A 16,449-nucleotide genomic window follows, 5' to 3' on the forward strand; every position below is an offset into this window, starting at 1 on the left:
ATCTTGCAAAAAATACAGATGCAACTGAATTTCTTAATTAATCTAAAAGAACAAGACACTAACCCTTATCTCTCGGATGGTATGCGAGGACTAACCCAAATCTCCCAGGCGGATGCTAGACCATGCTAGACTAACCCATGTGCGAGGACTAACCCTAATCTCTCGGATATATGCGAGACTAACCCTAATCAGTCGAAAACTTATGCAAGGACTAACCCTAATCTTTCAGGTGGGTGCAAGACTAACCCTAACCAGTCGAAAAATGTGCAAAACCAACCCTAATCAGTTGAGTGACGTAAATCTTACGTCATAGTGCAATGAGCGCGCGGATCTTGCGGATCTGGGGACCGGTAAAGTAAAGTCTACCCAAAAGTTCTATCATTTAGGCCTAATGAAAGAATTTTCTAGAAAGAAGGAATACTAAAGAGTTCCAGGGAATGCATGTGTCACCTGCTTTGTAGCTTCATTAAAGATATATAAAGAGTGGTCAGCTATCTATTTGCTTCTGGAATAGTGTAGTTGATCATTCTTTATTTGCCTGAAAAAAAAAATCCCTGAATATAATTATTAGACTGAGATAGAATCTGTCAAAGAGATCGAAATATTATGGTTTATTTATCTTTTTTTTTTTAATACATCTTTTGGAAAGTCCAAAGATATGTTAGGCTGTCTGTACTGCAAGTAAGAACTATTTTGTCAGTCTACACAATTCATTGAAGAATACTGATTCCATTGTATTTTCATAGTATTTTAAAAATATCAGTTTGTGCTGTAACTGTATATCAAACAGTTTCAAAGTACAGTACGTGTGATATGAGCTCGTAAACATGGTAAACATCTGTAAAGTAATGCAAGTTATCAAAACCTTACCTCTCAAAATTCAAAAGACTTAAATTAAACTGTCCAGAGAATTTTTTGCAAAGTATGTCAAAGGTCAAGGTCAAGTGGACTGTAATGCTGGTATTTTTTGTAGTGTTTTATGACAAACAGTGTACATGGTAAATAGCATAGACTTACCTCTTTTAAAAATTTCAAAAATATGCTGTATATAAGCACAATGAACTATTTTGAAAATCAGGTTGAAGTCAAGTTTATGGGTCATGAGATGAGTTACCATGGTATTTAACAAAAGCCATAGTGCCAAGCAATAAATGTGTAAAATATATCAAATCCATGCCTCTTACAGTTATCAAAATGTAAGATGTGACAGATGAACAGTCAGACAGACAGACAGAGGGTGGATAAGGCGATCGATCACTAAATGTCGCAAATAGTTTCTGATATTTTACAGTATAGTTGTAGTGATTTGTTTTCACTTGGTATTGGAAGTGTGATAAATAGTCTTCTGTTAGAGTAATTTTTTTTAAAAAATAAATCCTGCTGGGTTTTTTTGTTTTTTTTAAATTTATCTATGGTATTGTTGCAGAAATGACGTCTGCTTAGGCCATAGCCTTATTTTTACATTTATTTAGACCCTTGGTATTTTGCATCAATCATCATAACTCGTAAGACAATACCAAATACCATTATGACCTAGTACATGACCTAGACCTTTGATCTCGGAGTCAAATTTCTAGTTTATGCTGCAGAAAAACTTTTTTTCTTATTTTAATTTTAACATCTAAATAATATAAGGCATGTGGGTATATCACAAGACAGTGACCTTTGAGTCATGCCCCACATATGCCATGGACTTTGACCGGAGGTCTCAGTTCAAAATATTTATTTTTGTTGTGGTGGACAAGAAAGCTTGTCCAGATAAGAATTTTGTTATCTTTTTAATTTAGAGTGTCATCAAGATAGGACATGATAAGTGCCATCATCACCTACATATGAACTTGACCAAGTATGAATTATAGAGGATCAAGACATACCCAATATTCAAGTGAAATAGTACAAAAGTTATATTTTTAAATACTTAAAATGAGATTATTGCATTCATTTTCATTATTTGGGAACATAATATGGCAGCTTTATATGTTCAATTTTTCCCCCTTCTTGCATATAGGTTGACATCAGATGTGTTGCTGACATTTTTAGCTCTTCTGAGCCAAAGGCTCAAAGAGCTAATGCTATGGCCATTTGTGCGGTGTGCGTAAACTTTTTAGAATATGGGCCATAACTCAAGAACCTCTTGGCCAATTATTGTCAAATTTGTCACAGGGTATCCTTGGCCCAAGGGCTCCCTTTTGTACTAAAACTAGGGTTGTGACCCTTAAACAAGGAGAGATAATTAGGAAAATAGAACCAAAAGTACTGGTTGCTAAAAAATCTTCTTCTCAAGAACCACTGGGCAGATTATCACCAAACTTACACAAAAGGATGAGGATATGTTGTAGATTAAAATTTGCACGGGGATTTACCCTGGGGCAAAGGGCGTGGTCTCAAGGTCACTTCAAAGTTGACCAAAAATTACAATTTATTAAAATGTTGATATTTTGCTTACTATAAGGACTAGGATCATCAAATCTTGTCAGTTGATGCATCTAAGGACCTCATATCACGTTGACTCAAAATTAGGTCACGGTGACCTACTTTTTAAATTTTGCGGCCATTCTTTTTCAAAATGATTTAGAGGCATATTTTGAACAGTTTAAGCCTATGATCTCCAAACTTTGTCAGTTGATGTATCTTGGGTCCTCGAAGTACGTCTGACTCAACTGAAAAGTAGGTCACCTTGACCTACTTTTTGAACTTTATGGCTAATCTTTTTCAAAACAATTAAGGTCATTAATTCGAATACCGAGAGGTTTAGAATCATGAAATCTTGTAAGATGATGCATCTTGGGGCCATAAAACATATTTATTAAAAAGTAGGTCACAGTGACCTACTTTTTAGCTCACCTCAACGAAGTTGGGGGAGCTTATGTAATACCCTCGGCGTCGGCGTCGGTGTCGGCGTCGGCGTCCCAGGTTAAGGTTTTTGGAGCAGTTTTCTTTTCAAGTACTTCTATGGCCTATATTAGTCAGACATGCATGGAGGATGCTTCTAGTGTGTTTCATTGTACCAGTCAAGGTTTCAGATGCTGCAATTTCAGCTAAAGAATGACCAGGTTAATGTTTTTGGAGCAGGTTAAAGTTTTTGGAGCAGGTTAAAGTTTTTGGAGCAGGTCTCATTTCCAAGTAACTATATGCCCTATATTGACCAAACTTGCATGGATGATACATCTAAGAATGCACACTACTGAACTTGCTTCGGATGCTGGATCTGACCTACATTTTCCGGATGAGTGACTAGGTTAAGGTTTTTGGAGTAGATCTCATTTCCAAGTAACTATAAGCCCTATATTGACCAAACTTGCATGGATGATACATCTAAGGATGCACACTACTTGACTTGCTTCGGATGCTGGATCTGACCTATATCTTCCGGATGAGTGACCAGGTTAAAGTTTTTGGAGCAGATCTCATTTCCAAGTAACTAAAAGCCCTATATTGACCAAACTTGCATGGATGATACATTTAAGGATGCACACTACTGAACTTGCTTCAGATGCTGAATCTGACCTATATTTTCCGGATGAGTGACCAGATTAAAGTTTTTGGAGCAGATCTCATTTCCAAGTAACTTTAAGGCCTATCTGAACCAAACTTACATGGATGATGCATCAAGGGACGAACAATCTCAAAACTTGCTTGGGATGCTGGATTTGACTTACATTTTCTGAATGAGTGACTAGTTTTAAGTTTTCAGATAAGTCCATTCCCAAGTAACTGCAAGCCCTATCAGACCAAAATTGCATAAATGTTGCATCTAGGGATGCACATTCCTAGATTATTAGTTTAGTGTGGGACTTTGCCTTACTTAAAGACAACATTCGTTGAGGTGAGCTCTGTAATCTCTGATTACCTATGTTTGAACTTTGCAGGCATTCGATTTCAAAGTGTTTTAGAGGCATAATTTGGACATTTTAAGGCCTATGATCATAAAACTTTGTAAGTTGATGCATCTTGGGTCCTCAAAAAAGGTCAACTGAAAATTAGGTCACTGTGTGACCTACTTTTCAATTAATATGACTATAATAAAATATTTGAGGTACTAATTGGCTTAGAATCATCAAACTCAGTTGATGCATCTTGGGCTTTCGGAGTAGGTCGACTGAAAAGTAGGTCACCGTGACCTACTTTTGAAAATTTATGGCTTTAATTAAATATTCAGGTACTAATTGGCTTAGAATCATCAAACTTTGTCAGTTGATGCATCTTGGGTCTTCGGAGTAGGTCGACTGAAAAGTAGGTCATTGTGACCTACTTTTGAAAATTTATGGCTTTAATTTAATATTTCAGATATTAATTGGCTTAGAATCATCCAACTTTGTCCGTTGATGCATCTTGGGTCCTTGGAGTACAACAACTAAAAAGTAGGTCACTTTGACCTACTTATAAAATTTTATGGTTATAATTTTAAAAAATATTTAAGGTATTAATTGGCTTAGAATCATCAAACTTAGTTGATGGGTCCTCAGAGAATGACAAGTGATAAGTAGGTCACCATGACCAACTCTCAGGTACTAATTGGCTTAGAATCATCTTGGGTTCTCAGAGTGTGAATTGGAATTTCAAGGGTTTATCTAAATATACAGGATACTTAGAGGCTTCAAATAGAAGTGATAGGTTGTACACTTTATCAGAAGAGCGATTCAAGGCCCTTGGGCCTCTTGTTAGTGCTGTGTTTCAGATTTTAATGCTTCTCTCTTCAAATATATATATATAAGGGGTAACACTTCTTTCTGTGTGCTTTGCAAAGCAGAACAACATTTAATATATATATAGTTGCAGAACTGTAGCGTTATGATTTATATTTTAGTCTTTGACCTTAACGCTACAGATCCCGTAATGCAAAAATGATGCAATTTACGGCGCAAGATTTTCTGCGCACTTTTGGGATGTATTTCACTCTTTCCAGCATTGGTCAATCAACTACCTTTCATTCCCTAATTCTAGACATATTCTATAACCAACCTGTATATTTTATCCACCACCTAACCCTTTCTAGTCGTCTCTACAGACCAGTAAACTCGCTTTTTGTGAATTTTATGCCATTAGCAACAAACTGATTATAGTTTCATAATATCTTCTCCGAAATGCTTTAAATATTAATAGCACTGCTTCCCTGCCTCTGATTCCAGTTGCTGTCGGCCTAGGAAATATAAGTTCTTTCTTCAGAATTCTTTCTGAAGTAACCAAGGTGAGATTACAGCCTTACTACATTAAAGTGTGTTTTTCACTGTGAGTGAGTACTGTGTGTCCTGATGGGTGCAACATTCCCTAAAAATCATAATATGTAAAGGGGGATCCGACATAGGATGAATTGTACATCCTCAAGGTGTAGTTATTATGATTGTTCAGACCACAACTCTTAGTTCCAGTTTAATCCTGTTAATCTGTATATCATATTCACATTGTATAATGCTCAGTGAGTTTTAAGGTCTTTGGGCCTTATATTTAATTTTCTGTCTTTTACTTCACTGAATAAGGTCTGCCATAACCAGTGTCTGCAACTGACATATTTGATTTGGTGATTATTTTTAAACACATATTGATGAGCTTAATAACAGTGAATTACTGATTTCTTTAACCTTTAATAACAATGTAATCTTGTTTGCAAATACAACCCATCTTTGAGTTGTATTTTGATTGACACATTTCCCACCAAAAGTTAGGCCATTGTTTTTATACTAGTTTGATACTCCATTTACCTCATCAATACAGATGGCTCACAGTTGGTGTGACTCGTAAACAGGGAATCTTACTCCTCCTTAGGCACCTGATCCCACCTCTGGTGTTTCCAGGGGTTAATCTTTATGCCCTGTTCATGATTCGTCTTCTTCACTGATGTATGAGGTTGAGCACTGTTCGTTATCCTCACATTTTAGTAATTATGCATGATAGTGTTCATTCATTAATTGTTTTGAAAAGGAATGCAGATTTTGCTGTATTAAATGGTGGTACAATAACATGATTAACAGTGGTGTAGCTTGGGGTGAATCAATGTGGAAGCATAAAACAGTAGGGAGTTTTGGGCCAGCATAAAGGCCCCGATTTGACCAAGGCGAATTGAAGTTCTGATGGGAATCTGGATGCGAAGCCCACGAAAGCTGGTGCATTTTAGACAATTGACGATGGACAATTTTAAAAGTCGCTAATACACATAATCCTTTAAACACTTTTGCCACATTTCAGCATTTTCTTCAAAGAGTGTTTTAAATTTATTATTCAAAGCATTTTAACTTTTTATGAATTCATTTTCCCCCACCGAACAATGTGGAAGCATGTGCTTCTGTGCTTCAAAGGAAGCTACGCCACTGATTAAACATTCATATTATTGAATTATAGAAAGTGCAGTGATGATGGTTGTTATTTAGAATTTCACAAAGTCTTAGATGGAAGGTGTATCACAACCTTAAAGTAACTCACCACATTCTCATTCTGGGTTTTCTGGCTACACATATTCATACAGTCAAACTATGTCTGTATCATATCTTGCACACTATTGGGGCTGGGACCATCAGAGTTGGTCAGTTGATGCAACTTGGGTGGATGAGTGGGTCACTGATGCCACATGTCTGAATTATAATACTCAGTGAGGCATAGGGCTATCAAACCTTGTCAATTAATACATCTTTGGCATAAAGGACAAGATTTTCTGGTAGTACATAATCAAATAGTTCCAGATAGGACTATCATATACCCTAGTGGTGCATTTTATTACAGTGTGAAATGTTATATCAGATTAATATTTAAAGTACATGTGTATTTTTATGCATGATATGGGTACATGTATTGTTACAGCATATGAGATAAATGTCATAGACTTCAAGGAAGTTAGTTTTTCACTGGTGAATTGTATATGATACGTCATGAAAAAATACAGAGATCATTCAGTGTTCATATGTCAGATATGTGTGTTTATACATGTACTACCGAACATATCTTAAAGGCTTCTATTATTGGTTATAGGTTTTTTAATCATTTCGTTGTTCGAACATTTTAGGGTGAGCTGGAATATTGACGTTTTGGGTTGCACTCGCAAAGACTTTCATTGTGTTTGCTAGATCTCTTTAAAGCTGTGACATCAGCATGATCAAGAATTACTTTACTATAGTACCAAGAGAAGGCCATTCAAACTGAATTGAATTGCAGTGTGACTGCAAGCAGAGTGTAACAGAGTTAAAAGTGGCTATGTGTTGTAAATTAAGTGAGGCCACACTCCTACTAGCACCAGCTAGTGGGTTAACCCTTTAGCTCAGTTGGTAGAGCATTGGATTTTAAATCTGAGGGTTGTAGGTTCAAGCCACAGTGGGGACATCCCCTAGCTAATCGGTCATAGCAGAATGATGTCGAAGAAGTTGAAGCATTAAAATTATTGTGTCACCCCAAATGAAGTCAGGGAAACATATTGTGATTGTTCCACCAAAAGTTTTGTCTTCTGATGTTATTGTATATGGCTATTGCAGTGGCGCATTCAACATTTAAAAAAAATCAAAATGTCAAAATTACCATGGAAACAGATAAAATATGAAATTTTCGGTATCATTAGGGCCCCACAAGGATTTGCGGGTGCCCTATAGTAATCACTCTGTCTGTCTGTCCGTCTGTCTGTCTGTCTGTCCGTCTGTCATTCTTCCGTCCACAAATTTTCTGTTTTTTCTAATAACTTTTTTTAGGGTTGACCAATTAAGTTCAAATTTGGTATGTTGGTTGAATAGGCAGTAAGACATATTTTGATGCTAAGTTTGGTTCTCTGTGTCATCCGGTTTGGAGCTGGGGTGGTGGGGTATATTCCTTAACTTTATATAAGAGTGAATCTGCAAAGAGAGATAACTGCTGAGAATGTTCCTATTGTAAACTATGAAAGGCTGCAATGAGTCTCTTGGGATTAATTAACTTTCCTCTTGATGAAAATCCAAAGCATTTTACTTTATCTGCCACATTGAGATTAATTAACACCTCTGTCTGCAAATGAAGTTTGTTTTGAAGTTAAGGTCAATTCTGAATGATGTTTACATTCTCTGAAATGTGGATTTCAATAATGTTCATACTTTATTTTGGTAAAATACACAATGAGTTATGATTTTATTGAATTCTAAAAACAAGATATAGATAAAGATATCGTTTTTATTTTTATTTTGTTTTTTTCTTTCTTTTTTTTTTCTTTTTTTTCTGCCGTATGTGAATTCAAGAATACTAATTATTTTAACAGGTATTCAGATAATAACCTCATTCTATCATTGCTGAAAAAGTTCTTATTGTAAACTTAGAAGAAAAGGTTGAGAGAGCAGTATAATTAATCCCGTGGGTTTGATTATCTTGCTGGTTTGCAGAATATTTTAGAGGGTTATCTTTCTGTCACTTTAAGATTAATTAACACCTTTGTCTGCAACTGATATTTGTTTTGAAGTTAAGGTCAAGCCTGGATGATATTTGCATTCACTGAAGGCTGGCATTTTAGAAAAAACATGCTTCATTCATTTTTAAATATACATTTAATTGAGTTATTATAGATATGATGTTTTTTACTGCCTTATGTAAATACAAAGAATATTATTTACAGATTGTTGGATATTTAGCAGTTGCTGTTGCTTATTCTTTATATATTTTGAAATTTTTTGGAATCCAGTAAAATTCTCATCCCCTAATCTGCACCCTTATATTTCTAACCCTTGACGGGGCCCTTGCTGACTGGTCAGATTTCTAGTTTTCTCAGTGCTCAACACCTCACCCAGTCTTTTTTTTTTAACTTTAAAGGGCTTTTCCTTGCCTCACTTCAAACTAAATTCTGCTGGAAAAATTGGAATCGATGTGAAAAGCTTTGCCACTGTTGCCATGGCTTATTTCTTCATCTAAAGGTATTTCAAACTGCAAAATATTGAGTGTCTCCCCAAGTTTTTTGGAATAATTTAAAATTTTCCAAATGGTTGTTGTTGCCATGGAAACAAAAAAGGGTAAAGTTAATATTAATAATAGTAATTGCTTTACCTAATTTCATGCCTGAGCCCTCTTTTTTTTGCCATGGTTTTCTTACACTTAGTTTCACATGATTGTGAGTTCGTGTCCAAGATATTAAAATACTGATTATCAGATAACATTTGCTGCCTTAAACATGGTAAATCGGGGAGGTCAGAAAGGTAACTGGGCAGCAGTCTGTAAGGGTTAATGTATGTGTCACAGGTGTTGAAAAATCAAGTCTCAACCGGGACTCGAACCCAGGGCCTCTGGCGTACCGTGCCAGCGCTCTAACCACTGAGCTACTGAGACCCGATATATTGACTGACTTTCACGCACCTGTGAACCCGGTGACATATTCCCCCTCTTTGTAGAAATTCGTCCTCGAATTCTAGGAGTTAAGGAAATGCTGTAAGGCATGTTCCAAGGGAATAGTGGGTATTTGTGCGTTGGGCGCCAAATGTCACAGGTGTTGAAAAATCAAGTCTCAACCGGGACTCGAACCCAGGGCCTCTGGCGTACCGTGCCAGCGCTCTAACCACTGAGCTACTGAGACCCGATATATTGACTGACTTTCACGCACCTGTGAACCCGGTGACATATGAGTAGTGCTCCATTCCTTAAAAGTAAAAGAGCCGAGGCCCCAAAGGGACTGCAGCCCATTGCTTGTAAGAACTAAAGAGCTAAGAGTAAATTGACCTGCTTAAAATCCACTGTTTAAAATGCTTGTAATTTAATATTGTTTTTTAAATATATTAAAAAGGAAATATATATGAAAGTGGTGTTAGAGCTCGACTCCCAGAATTGCTTCACTTTTTCTTAATATGAAAATATAATTGTATAAAATTTCCTAAGTTCTTGTCCCCGGTAGAAGCATGGGAAGCATAGGAAGGAGAATTTGTAGGTAACAAACACTGTTTTCAATGTAAATCGCAACTCTACATTTATGACAAGTAAAGGAGTGCTCAAACATAAGAGCCACATCACAAATGGATTCTAAAATTAGATAATGGATGGACAGAAAACGAAGATCCCCCCTTCCACACTCCCCTCCAGTTTTTAATAGGAATTACATGTAGTAAAGAATAATGTTACTCATAGATCTAATTTGACAATGCAATTTTTTTAGGGGAGATATTTTTGTTTTTTGTTTATTTGGCCGTTTTCCTTTAATTGTACTTAACATAGAACATATAATGGTTAGAGAGTTCTGTTCATTGGTCCTGCAGTCTGGATAAGCTTTGTAACCTTACTAACACAGGCTTGAGGACCCTCTTTACGCCATACTTTATTCCATCAACAATGGAATGTTGACTTTTATGTGTATCTGCAACAGCTTTAAAACTGAAGAAAAAAACAAGAAGAAAAGAATCTGCATTTTTCATTTTATTTATAAATCATATAGAAAGGGAGCTAACTCTGGAATTTCTTTTAGAAGAAAATCTTTACTTACGACAGAGTCCTGAGAGTGTGACACTAATACATTTATTGTGTTATCCATGTCAATCATTCTCCTATGCAAATACATGTATATATTAGAGTATTACTAGCACAATATTATGCGTTAATATAATCTTTTAATATTTTATATTAACTAAATTTTAGTAGCTAGTATATGTATTTTCATTGAATAATTATAAATTATAGAATTCCTTATTGATAAAAGACAGAATTTTTTATTTTATTGGACAGTCTGTAACGCAAGATATTTTACAGTTTTATCTGTTAATACGTTTTGTGAAATAAAGCTGGGAAAATCAGATGATGTAAATGGAGAAATAAGTCGGATGACGGAGAATAGAAGCTTACCTGGGATACTCCTATAAAATCCTGTAAAATATCACACGTTGGATATTGAACATTGGTGAGGTGTAACTTAAGACCTAGCTAGCTGTATATAAGCTGATACAAGCTGCCCATCTAGATTTCCAATATATGAAATGGAAACTTTATGGCTAAAATTTCTTACACTGAACAAAAATCAAGTGTCTGCATAAAAATTAGCAGAGTTGAGGATTTTTTTTTATTACTATCTACTGAGGATTTTTTTTTATTACTATCTACTGAGGATTTTTTTTTTATTACTATCTACTGAGGATTTTTTTTTTAAAATTACTGTCTACTGATTGTTCATAGAAATTAATCGACAATTGAGAGAACTTTATTTTTTGGTTATTTGCTGCAGACTTTATTGTTTTTTTCTTAAAAAGGAGAGAAAAAAAAACCCTAATAACTTTAGAATGCAAATTTTAGTTATAAATCAAATTTTAAGTCTTACAAAAAAGCTATACTATTAGTGCATACAATTTGTGGTCTGAAATCTCATCAGTTGATAATTTACTGCACCATGGAATCTGCACTGGGTAAGTACTTTATCTACTAGAACTAATTTTTCTGTAATAATCTATATACAGTATTTTTTTTCAAGGGGAGGGCCGGAGGGGTGGGGAGGAGGGCTCAATGGATTTGTGAGAATTTTATTATTCTTTCTCTACAATTCATCTGTGAAGAACCTTTTCTTTTAGTAGATAATTTGTTGAAGGGTTCAAGGATCGATTTGTGAGAATGTTATACTCTCTGTACAATATTCTAACTCTTCATCTGTGTTGAAGAAATTTTTAGCAAATAATGTGTTGCATCATATCTTGTATATTAAATGGAATTAATTAGACTTAAAAGGCTATAGCAAACTGTTTTGTCTTAACCTTGAACACATTTTCCCAGGGCAGGGAGGGATATTTCATATTATTAAAAATATATGTAAAAGTGAACTTATGTTATTTTTTGGAAGGGGGACAAATTTCTTTTAATTTTTTTCATATAATTACTGCTATTATTAACCTTTAAAAAAGAATAAAATGAAAAGTAAATAACTTGCGATGCTATCTTTTCTTGAACAATATGTGTATAAAATGAAATGTAGAAGTTCATACAAAGTGCTCCTGATACTTTGAGGTAATAGTCCACCTACAAGTGGAAGGCCATGAGAGACTTTTGTCCTATTCTCACTGACCAGACAGGTGCCACATAGGATTACCTGTGACTTACCTAGAAATTTCTGTGTATGGAGGAATTAGTGCTAGCTTGATCACCTCTTGGATAACTAAGACTTCTGTCTATATTCTGCTCACTAGGAATTGATTTCTACATTGGAGAAGCTGTGTACCAGTATTATGTTGTTACAGCGTGATCTTTGATGGGGGGATTTTATTCATGTCAACCATGAGTGAGTGTTATACTGTAGATTTAGGCTGAACTATCTGAGATAGATAAGCATTATATTGTTTATGTATATTGTAAAAGATTTTTTTTTTAAATTCACTTTAATTAGATTTTTTTTATCTTAAATATATTTGTGTGATTGAACTTGTTTCTTTTTACTTAGAGATTAACTTTCAGCGAATTATACTTCTTTCATAATTTAGTACATGTAGTAAATAAATATTTGTACAACACTATATGTACCCTCTTATTACCTGAAACAAAAATAAAATTGAACAATTATCTTACTATAATAATTGGCATACTGTAGTGTTTTAAGGTTCAAGAAAACTTTCATGCTAATTAAGATCATTCTAGAATATTTCTGATATTTGCATAGTAAAATTATAATGAAGATACAGGTTAGTTTTCTAGTAGTAGGACTTGATTATCTTTGTTTCCATGGTTATTTCTGAGGGTGACCGAGCGTTGGAAAATTTGACATTTGTATTAGTTAAGCTAATCTTGACAAAGAGAGAACTAGCATACTTATCGTGCTTATCATACTATTTAATGGAGGGGCTCTTAATCAGGTCTATTTCCCAGTCCTAATGACATAACAGTTGCTCGCGTATGGTGTCATATATCAGGGATCCTTAAGGTTTTGATGCTGTTTGTGACATTACATTCTGTTCACCCCTTAACTGAAAGCCCTCTGTTACAGTAACCTGCTTATAATACTGTATGTGTACTTAAAAGAGCGGGCTTCATATTTTAGTGGCTTTGGCACAGACAATGATGCGGTAATTCATGAATACCAGTAAGAAATCATTTATAAATACAAAATACGGCACGGACATGTATAGCGATAATTCATGATTTTGCCAACAACTCAATACCCAGTGATTGTGCTAAATTTTGAATATACTAATTTATGTACACATACAGTATTTTATTTAAAGAAGGTGGATAGGATTAAGCCTTCATCCAACCTAAAGTCTGTCCACTTCTCTAAAGAGAAAACATTCCTACAAGAGGATCGAAGAAAGAAATTAAAAAATCGGTCAGAATTTGGAATACTTTCACAGAGAAATTCAAGGAGTATTTAGGGGATCATTTCCCCTCAATTTCAGTACTTTCAGAAATTTTAAGGAAGGTGTTATTGAATATACCATCATGGTGCAGTGTATTTATAGACTGCAAAACTACATACAATTTAAAAAAGTATATATACATTCATTCAAACATCATAATGAATCCATAATTTTATTATCTTATTATGCATTTATTTCATACCTAATGATCTTAGCATCATAGTGACCTTTTGATAGAGAAAAGCTTAAGTTTACACGAGACAGTACTAGTGACATATAACTGTCATAATTAGAGCAGTGAGTCCGGTCACTGTAATCAATGTTATAGGTCAGTTTCCTGAGTGCACTAGCCATGATAGTTCTGATTAATTGTCACAAGTCATAGTAAAGTCCCTCTGACGTGTTCAGTAAAAAGATTCAGAAAATTATAAATCTCTTTGCAACCAAAATTTACCAAAAAGATGCACATGCTACTGCTTTTTAAGCTCTGCATGCTTACCAGGAACCAGAGGAGCTTATGCATTAGTAAGGTGTCCATCATTTGTCTGTTTGTCCATCCGTCTGTCTGTAAACAATTTTTCAGAACCCCATTCCTCCTAGTGTGGTCTGATTTCAGTTGGACTTTGTACACAAGTAGAAGTTGTATTAAGATATTATATCTATATCCATGCATTTCTGATTACAACAAATAGTGCTGTCTTCAGGTTAACAAAAAATTCATTCAAATAAAAATACAATTTTTTGTGAATGCTTTCAAAATGCCATTCCTACTGCAGTTTAGATCTGATTTCAGTAAAACTTTGTACAAAAGTGGACTATACTTAGATACATGATTCTTTTGCAGGATTTTTGATTTTGTTGAAGGATGTTGCCATGGTTACTAAAAATAGAAAGTTCAAACGTTCAAACTCTACTCTAAGACTACCTTTGGTCTGATTTCAATAAGACTTCATATGCAAGTAGATTATACAAAAATGCATAATTCTGTATAAATGCGTCTGATTTCGATGAACGGTGTTGCCAGGGTTATTAAAAATAAAAATTTCTGTGAAATTCTATCAAAGTGCTACTCCTCCTACAGTTTTGGTCTGATATCAATGACTTGGTACTAATTAATAAGTGAACTATACTAAAATGCATAACTTATTAATCAGTTTCTAATTTTGATGAACAGTGTTGCCTTGGTTATTGTAAAATTCTTTCAAAACGCTACTCTGTCTACAGTTTTGGTCCTAGTCATAAGTTCTTTTGTAAAACGGGGCCCTGGTGCACAGGTAAACTGAACTCAAAGACCATAATTCTTTTTTGGCAGGCCATGGCTCAACTAAGTTTCAAGTCCAAATGCTGTTTTTCTTTACTATGAGTACACACTAGTAGAGCTACAGCTTTGTCGTAGACTTCTGGTTGTGTAGATTCTTAGTGTTCATTGTAAATTGCTAGTCAAGATGTTCATACAAAATTGGATTGACTAAAAATTCACATTATATATATACTTTTTTTTTTCAGACTTTAATCTATTTGACAATCTGTTCCTAACACCGGACCAAGGTGGACAAATGGATCCTTCCCTTCCGGGGGTGGACAAATTTCCTGGGGTTATAGAGCCATACTTCAGCCATCGGAAAAAAAGGATGTCTGTTGAGTAAGTCATCAGGATAGACCATTAAAATATGCACATCTCATTAAATATTTAGCTTTTAAGTCTTTATGGGGATACATGTATATCTGCAGAATATATTAAATAAAGCTAGTGTTGGAAAATCGGACCAAATTTACTATCAATTACCGCATAAGTGGAAATTTTAACAAGTCACAAATTTAGTGATTTGTCCTGAAAAATCTATATATAATTTTAGCAAAAAATAATTTTAGTGATTTTACGAAAATTAGAAATATAATGGTAACCTCCAATGCGGTAAGAATTATTAGCGATATTCAATTTTAGTGATCTCAAAACCCTCGCTAAAAATGCCCAAATTTAATCCTAGCTAAAATTTCTGCTTGAATCAATGGCATACAATAGATTGTAAGATAGATAGTTTGAACTTTAATTAAAAGTAACATTAAATCAAGTTAACTATGTAAGTATTCAGACATCCTTGTAAATGAAAACAATTTTTCAATACAAATGAAAAAAATGAAAGATGTGGCAGATATCAACATCCAAACATGCATAGTTGGCAAGTTTGTCCACCATTTACAAGAGAAATAAAGTAATGTTTTATGATAATGTTAAGAGATAAACCAATTTGGTTGAAAAAATATATTTTCAATAAAAATAGCGACTATTGATTTTGAAGCTTTCTATCAATTGTCGCTGACCCGCTGCCTTCAGCGATGATTTTTCGATAGTCGGAGACTATGTTACATATAACAACACTATATAAATTTATCATGGTTTTTGATTCCAGTATTGTCCTCAGTTTAAAATATGTTCTGTTTTCAATTTTTCTCTGCTCACCTTAATTAGACTTCCATTTTCTGATTCAGAGTTTGTCCTTTTGTCTATATGTTGTGAATGATAGTTCATTTTTTAAGTTTTCCCAAAACCACTGAACTGATAGCAACCAAAGTTTTCACAAAATCATCTTTTGGATAAAAGGATAACAATTTATAGTGGCTCTAGTTGATCTGCATGTTTTTTAATCTTCTCATTCATTCATACTTTATTTCCCTCATTTGAGATGATTCTACAATAAACAAAAGATAAATTAGTTAAATAATTATAAATAAATAAAAAGTATTGACATATTTACAAATTTGTAAACTGATAGCCACTGTATTATGCTAGTGTGATTGGTTGGCAAATTTGCTACTGGAATTGAAGGGGTAACACGTTGCAACATTTATTACTTGGTATGTATCAAATGTTGATCATATTAAGTTGCCGGGGAGATCTTTTACAGGTAGTAAATGAAATCAAACTTGTTGTAAAAGTACACGGAGAAGAAAGTTTACAGATTTTCCTTATATGTGATTCTCTAGTGTTCTTTTTTGATTGCCCTTGTCACACAATATTAATTTCTGGAAATTGGAATTTTCAGGTTTTTGGAGATTGAATGGTACATATAAAATTTACAAATTTAGTTCCTTTGATTAAAATTAACTTGTGCCAAATCTTCATGCAAACCCAGATTTAAATGGTTTTAATAACATTTTTGAGTTTAACAAAAATAAAAAAGAAATATTTAAATAAATAAATAAAATT

The 16,449-nt window shown here is 34.2% G+C and overlaps 1 protein-coding gene and 2 non-coding genes across 3 annotated transcripts in view; 1 reads left to right on the plus strand and 2 right to left on the minus strand.

Moving 5' to 3' along the window:
* LOC133186696 (protein cycle-like) overlaps positions 1-16,449 on the plus strand; it is a 63,975-nt gene that overhangs the window by 1,136 nt on the left and 46,390 nt on the right. The window contains exon 2 of the mRNA XM_061321950.1: positions 14,748-14,883. Within this exon, the coding sequence (XP_061177934.1) occupies positions 14,798-14,883 (86 nt within the window). The 5' untranslated portion in view covers positions 14,748-14,797. The remainder of the gene's footprint in view (positions 1-14,747; positions 14,884-16,449) is intronic.
* Trnat-ggu (transfer RNA threonine (anticodon GGU)) lies at positions 9,186-9,258 on the minus strand. The gene has a single exon. It is a non-coding gene; the product is annotated as a tRNA-Thr (tRNA).
* On the minus strand, positions 9,430-9,502 carry Trnat-ggu (transfer RNA threonine (anticodon GGU)). Its single transcript has one exon. It is a non-coding gene; the product is annotated as a tRNA-Thr (tRNA).

The sequence above is a fragment of the Saccostrea echinata genome, unplaced genomic scaffold, assembly GCF_033153115.1.
Source record: "Saccostrea echinata isolate AGI-Se365-2 ecotype Australia unplaced genomic scaffold, CSIRO_AGI_Sech_v1 ptg000014l, whole genome shotgun sequence".
Taxonomy (NCBI): domain Eukaryota; kingdom Metazoa; phylum Mollusca; class Bivalvia; order Ostreida; family Ostreidae; genus Saccostrea; species Saccostrea echinata.